This window comes from Alosa pseudoharengus, unplaced genomic scaffold (assembly GCF_046254945.1).
Source record: "Alosa pseudoharengus isolate Yale_2024_CS ecotype anadromous, Long Island Sound unplaced genomic scaffold, YU_APseudo_1.1 YU_APseudo_1.1_scf_23, whole genome shotgun sequence".
NCBI lineage: Eukaryota > Metazoa > Chordata > Actinopteri > Clupeiformes > Clupeidae > Alosa > Alosa pseudoharengus.
In genome coordinates this window covers 32,838,430-32,844,429 of record NW_027468685.1, presented here as the reverse complement: position 1 = coordinate 32,844,429, position 6,000 = coordinate 32,838,430, and the positions used below count along the sequence as shown (strand labels likewise).

General features: G+C 39.1%; 1 protein-coding gene across 2 annotated transcripts in view; it reads right to left on the bottom strand.

Annotated features, from left to right (window-relative positions):
- Positions 1-1,173: 1,173 nt before the first annotated feature.
- The window catches only part of slco2b1 (solute carrier organic anion transporter family, member 2B1), a 250,698-nt gene continuing 245,871 nt past the window's right edge, over positions 1,174-6,000 (bottom strand). For both annotated transcript variants that reach the window (XM_076302397.1, XM_076302396.1), the window contains one exon: positions 1,174-3,169. In XM_076302397.1, the coding sequence (XP_076158512.1) occupies positions 2,992-3,169 (178 nt within the window). In that variant the 3' untranslated portion in view covers positions 1,174-2,991. The remainder of the gene's footprint in view (positions 3,170-6,000) is intronic.

The window sequence follows — 6,000 nt, the reverse complement described above, 5'->3', positions numbered from 1 at the left end:
ATGACGGTATATTATGACATGTTAATAAAGCATTTCATCTCAACTTGCTTTCTGAACCTTCTAATTTACACCCTAACTGCATTTTAGCCTTGAAACTGAAAGTAAAAAAAAAAAAATCAAACTCCAAAGATTCATATAACTTTTAATTTCAGGAAAGTATAATTATTTCAAAGGTTTTAAAAGGTTTCAAAGGTTGTGAAACATTTCTCTATGAAAATATTCTCCATATTCAAATGTAAGCTTAATACAACAGTGATATAATAGTTTTCTAAACTACAGATACATAAATTCAACAGATAAAAAATTACAACAAGCCAATAAATCTGTTTTTTTTAAGCTGCCACTTCAACATTTCTGGATCTTAATCTTAAATGTTGCTGTCATGATTGTTTGGATTATGGTGGGCTGTTGTCATTCAACACAAGATATCTTATGAGCTGCAAACACTAGTGCAGCACAGTGAAATAGATGTTTTTTTACCCTATATTTGGCGATTCTTGGGATACTGACATGAAACTTGGTGTGCATGTATCCCCACTAGGCTGAAAAGGAACAAAAGCTTTATGTCAGTGGGATCCACCTCATTTCTATGAAAGCTGGGAAAACCAAAAAGGATTTTCACAAAATACCTAATGCTGGTTTCACAGCCGGCAGGTAAAGTTGGAATGAAATCGTGGGAGTTTTACTGGAGTCGTGTCACGTTCTCGTCATCTCGTGATCTCCCCTATCAAACATGCTTGATACTATCGCAAGTCTTTTAGTCTTGGCTCATGCAAATAGTGACGTGGACAATATAAAAAACAATAGTGAGCTCTCTCCAGCACCAAAGTGGTAACAGCATATATGATTATTTGGCATTTTGTTTCTAATAAATTCTTAGTATTCCTCCAGACAGAACAATTCTATAGCCGAATAACCTGCCCGAAAATACTTCTACGATCTAAACACTTCACCTTCACCTGCTCATGGAGACATAACATGATCTAATTTGATGTTGTTATATCACTGCAGGTTGGGGATGAATGCTGCAGAAGCACGAAAATATGACTTTGATATGAGATATCTAAGCAAGTTAAGTTCCTGTTGATATCTGGGGCACGATGGGAAATAATTTAAAGGAATCTAGTTTCAATCTTGCAAATAGTGACCCTGCAAGATTCCTTCTGATTTGCATTCCTTCTGATTTTCCACTGATTGTGACTCATTTGTGGTGTAGAACCACCTTTTGAAAGACCTAAAAATATGGTGCTTCAATTACCAATATCCTCTCACAAATTTGATAAGTCGGATCACTACTATATTCTTTGAATGCGGCACACCCACATTTGTGAAGTTTGGGCCATGGGGGTGCAATATTGTAAATGTAATATTACGTTTTTCCTTCCCATGCGTTGAGTGCCAAAAACGTAATATTACGTTTTTAGCTTTTTTTTTTAATTATGAAACTAGACACTTCAATGAGTTAAGGTACACTTTTGAAATGTGGTGTAGCCACATCTCATCTCCTAAAGTTTGATTAGCTTCACTCAACAAAATGGTGAAATTTGACATGCTACACAGTCTTTGCTACACACCAAATTTTGTGCAATTTTCTCTATAGAGGGCACTGCAGCTGACACATTTCAATATCTGCTCGGACCCTGATGAGCACCATTTGTGAATATGTTCATGTGCATGTCTGGATGCTGAAACACACACACACACACACATACGTATACAGGTATACACAGAGACACATTCATACATACCAACACACACACAGAGATGCACAAACATGCATTCAGATGCAAACACATACACCCCCACAGACACACAAGTATACTCACAGACATACATAGAAACACACACATACCCACACAGACACCCAGTATATAGATACACATACACTTACACACACGTACAGTACACACAACTGGCAGTATACACAAGTTTGCACAGACAGAAATACATGCAGTCACGTGCATACACACATGACAACAAATCACACTGGCAGTATACACAGACGAACATGCTCAGACACACACATACACAGGTATACACGCAAACACATACACTCACCCACTGACACAAATTGTAAAAGCAGCATAGCAATGTGCAATATGACCCCCACATAATAGCAGAATAGTGAACTTGAGCAATGGGGATACAGATATGCATTTGGTCACCAAAGTATACTTTGTCTGACACACACACACACTGGCACACACTTCTTAAAAATCTAGGCCCATCACATAGCAGTGTGTAATATGACCACCATATGATGGCAGAAGTATACTTACGGTTATAAGCAATACATATACATGTGTATTCTGGTGTCACCAAGGAATACTTTGTTGGTGCATACTTGTCTTGCACACAGGTTTGTGCCCTATAGAGAATATGAGGATGAATGTGGCTTTACATTCATATTTTGTGAAATTTATATGTACATAAACAAGAGTTTGAGTTACAACAACATTGAACAGCCAAAGGGAGAACATGCAAGACTTGTGGTTTACAAGGAGTTGCAGGAGTAGGTGATGAAGATAAATTGAAAGCTCTGTGATGTGTGGAAACAACCACCTCCTTTTACATATGGCCAAGATAAAAGTGATTGTAGAGTGTTTCAGCTGGGACTTCACCTTAGCTGGATAACACACACATGATTAATTAAACATGTTAAAGGGGAAATCTGGCTTTTTCAACCTGGGCCTGAAAGATGTTAAAGGTAGGTCACTGACTGTAGGAATACTTGTGTTATACTGTATAGTTTTTTACATTCCCTGGGTAATTAGACAGGTGTATTTCTGTAGAGATGCTGTCCATGTTGGCCAATACCTGTAATACTTGAGCCTAAATACATCAAACATTAAGTCCCAGGACAAACAATTGTGTCTCACACATCAGACCATAAGTTTAGTTTGGTAAAAAAAAGGCCCATAAACTATTGAGAATCAGTGTCTCTTCAGATCATTTTAAAAGCAAATCAATGCTGACTCTTCATCTTGGAAGTTATGATGAATGTTGAACTTCACATAATGGCTGATTAATATGTGTATCTTCCTTCTTAATCAGACTTTTTTGTTGGTTGATGTGTCGCTGCTTTGATGCAGTGTTCTTGTGGACAACAAAAGAGAGGAAGAAGCAGACCAAACCCCCAATTACAAAGAATGTTTGGAGTCCTAAGAATCTGAAACAGAATACAAAAGGTGTAAATGAAACATAGTTAAAAGGCACACTGGGAAAATAGCTTATCTAATCAAATCTAACCAAGTGTTGTTAATCTTATATCAAGATCAAAAAATCTAGTTGGTATTGTTATTAGTATAAAGAGACTTAGCTTGCGCTTCCTTATACAAATCTTTTGACTTTATTTAAGAAGAATTTTATGGAGTAAAACTTGTTCAACTTCAAACTGAATATTTTGCATTTTGATTCTTTGCGTCTCTGACTCTGTGTTGTAAGGAACTGTAGTGATTGGGATGTTGGAGTAGTTTACGGTGACCAGATGACCAGATGAGAATGGGTGAAATTCGGGATGGGTGTGTGTGTGTGTGTGTGTGTGTGTGGGGTGGGGGGACGGTGTGGTGTTGGCCTGGTACAAGTATAAGATACATGAATTTCAACTACACCAAAACTATTTTTTTATTCAGAAATTCAACTGCCTGTCATTGGTAAACCAGCCGAATCGTAGCGCTTAAACATAAACACTGAAAGTTAATATTCCTTTGTCAAATGTGTTATGTTCCAAGTAGTCTATGCATAATTCTGCTTCATAAAGTTGAACAAATACATTTGCTTATTTCACAGAAAAATATAAATAGCCAGTTAGGGTCTACAGTGCAGAGTTGGTAAGTTATGGTAGGCCAACTTGGAGTGAACATAAAAACAGGGGAAATTCTTTCTCTAGTAGCTGAGTAGCCTGATGGTAGGCAGGTGCGCACGTATAAGGCCGAACATGCAAGCGCCAATGAATCGTGCTCTCACGACAATCACGCCGTTAAACTCTTAAATTCTCTTAAACTCTTAAATTTAAACTTAAAGGTCCAGTATGTAGGAAATAATGGAAAATAAACTGTAACCATTCCAAAAATGATCACCATATGTTGTCAGACAGTGAGGAAACACGATGAATTGAAGTAATGGCTTATTTGACAACATTACTCTAACCTGTGAAACCCCGTAAAACCCATGAAAAAAAATCAGTTACGGGGCGGAATCTCTTGGAATTTTCGTTTATGTTTTGAACGATTAATTCTAGAATAGCGTATTAATAATGGGCTAGCCGTCCTCCTATTTGGGTTGCCAAATTAGCAAAGGCCAACTGTCAACAGCTGTCAGTTGTAGTCATGAACGCCTACAAGTGCACAAATTTCCAAAATTAAAACAAGAAACAAATTAAGTGGACATCGGAGGAGCTTCCTGAGATGGTGACGTCTTCGTCAAACTAAGAATATCAAGTCTGACGCAGAGCTGGCCATATTTCTCCACAACAGGTAGCCTATGCTAAACTTCATCTGCATCGCTAACTTCAGCTAAATATGTTACGTTGGTTAGAGAGGTATTTTTTGTTTTCACTGTTTCCGTAATGTGTAGCTGGGTCATGGTTGGAGAAACGTTAAAGCAGCTGCAGGTCAACTAATGTTAGCTAAGTCTTCATTACACCTGGCAACCCAGAAGAGGCTCGCGTCTGGTAGTCTTGAGAACGTTCACCAGTGTTTTGATTTTGGCCTACAGAACGTTCGTTAACAATCCTACAAATCGCACCTTTAAATAGGTTAACATCACTCTAGGTTCGCCTTCAAGCAAGGAAAACGATGATTTGAAGACATCTGTTTCGTTGGAAGGGCAAGGGGGTAGCAACAGGGCAACACAGAGACAGGCCCGATGGCAGGGCTGTTATGAGAGTATTAAAATATGGGATATTCTACGGGAAAACATTAAAACGGCAAGACAGCGGGGGGAAAGTTAAATACGTGAGAAACACGGAAAAAGTTGGCATGCATTGTTTCGGTCCCCGTGCACAGGGATTATTTGTCATGTTATTAATCACATATGATTATTTGTGAAATTGTGCAAACAGGCGCAACACATTTGAAAAGGAAGGACTGCAAGCTCACGGGAAAGATTGATTTAAGAACGTTATCACAGTTTGTGGCTGTGGCGCAAAGCAGCGCGGGCGGAAGACAGCGACAATTGGCAGGGGAGGGTCATGCAACTTTTGACTGAAGCACTCAAAATTCCTCCGGTGGCCCCTTCAATAAATAACGAACAGTCCCTAGATTACTAGGGCTATTGCTGGGCTATATGTCTTGGTTCATGTCTGTTAACAACTCATTGCCGTGACGTGTAGCCTATCTCGCGGTTGCATCCATTATAAACAAACATGCAATGTGAACGTCTGGGATTGGGGAGAGCACTAAATCCTCTACTGAATAAGTCAAACCTTTAAATAAAAAATATTTAATAATCAAAAAAAAAAAAAAAAACGCTAATGAAGTAAACTTGTGACCATCAAAAATCATTTATCGCCTGTAACTCCGTGATAACAGGAAGTAACAGGAAGGCATGTTATTTGTTTTGCAAAAATCCACAGCTCCCGGTTCTTCTGGTCCAATCAGAGCAGGGCTGTGTGAGATCTGACTGTCAATCACAGTCTGGTGCAGTCTGGTGCGCAATGACGAGCACAAACTCGATGAGAGGGTGCTCGGTGGTAGTGGGGGAGGGGCATGAGAGTTGTAAACATTCAACATTTCCCCCTCAATCTGTCAGACTTGCTAACTGCAGCTTTAATGTGGTAATATGGTGACAAAATGGAGGAGAGTGTCTCCAAGACGCTGGGTTCACTGTTACGTCTTCATGAGGTGTCGTGGGTAGGCTTGGGTATCGAATATCGAGTATTGGTTGGAACCGGGACTATCTTTGCGATTTTCCCGGAATCGTTCAAAAGTTTAAATTTCGATTCCTAGTTTCGATTCCCAGTCCGCCGACTGGAAGAAGAAACGGCTGAACACCAACGAA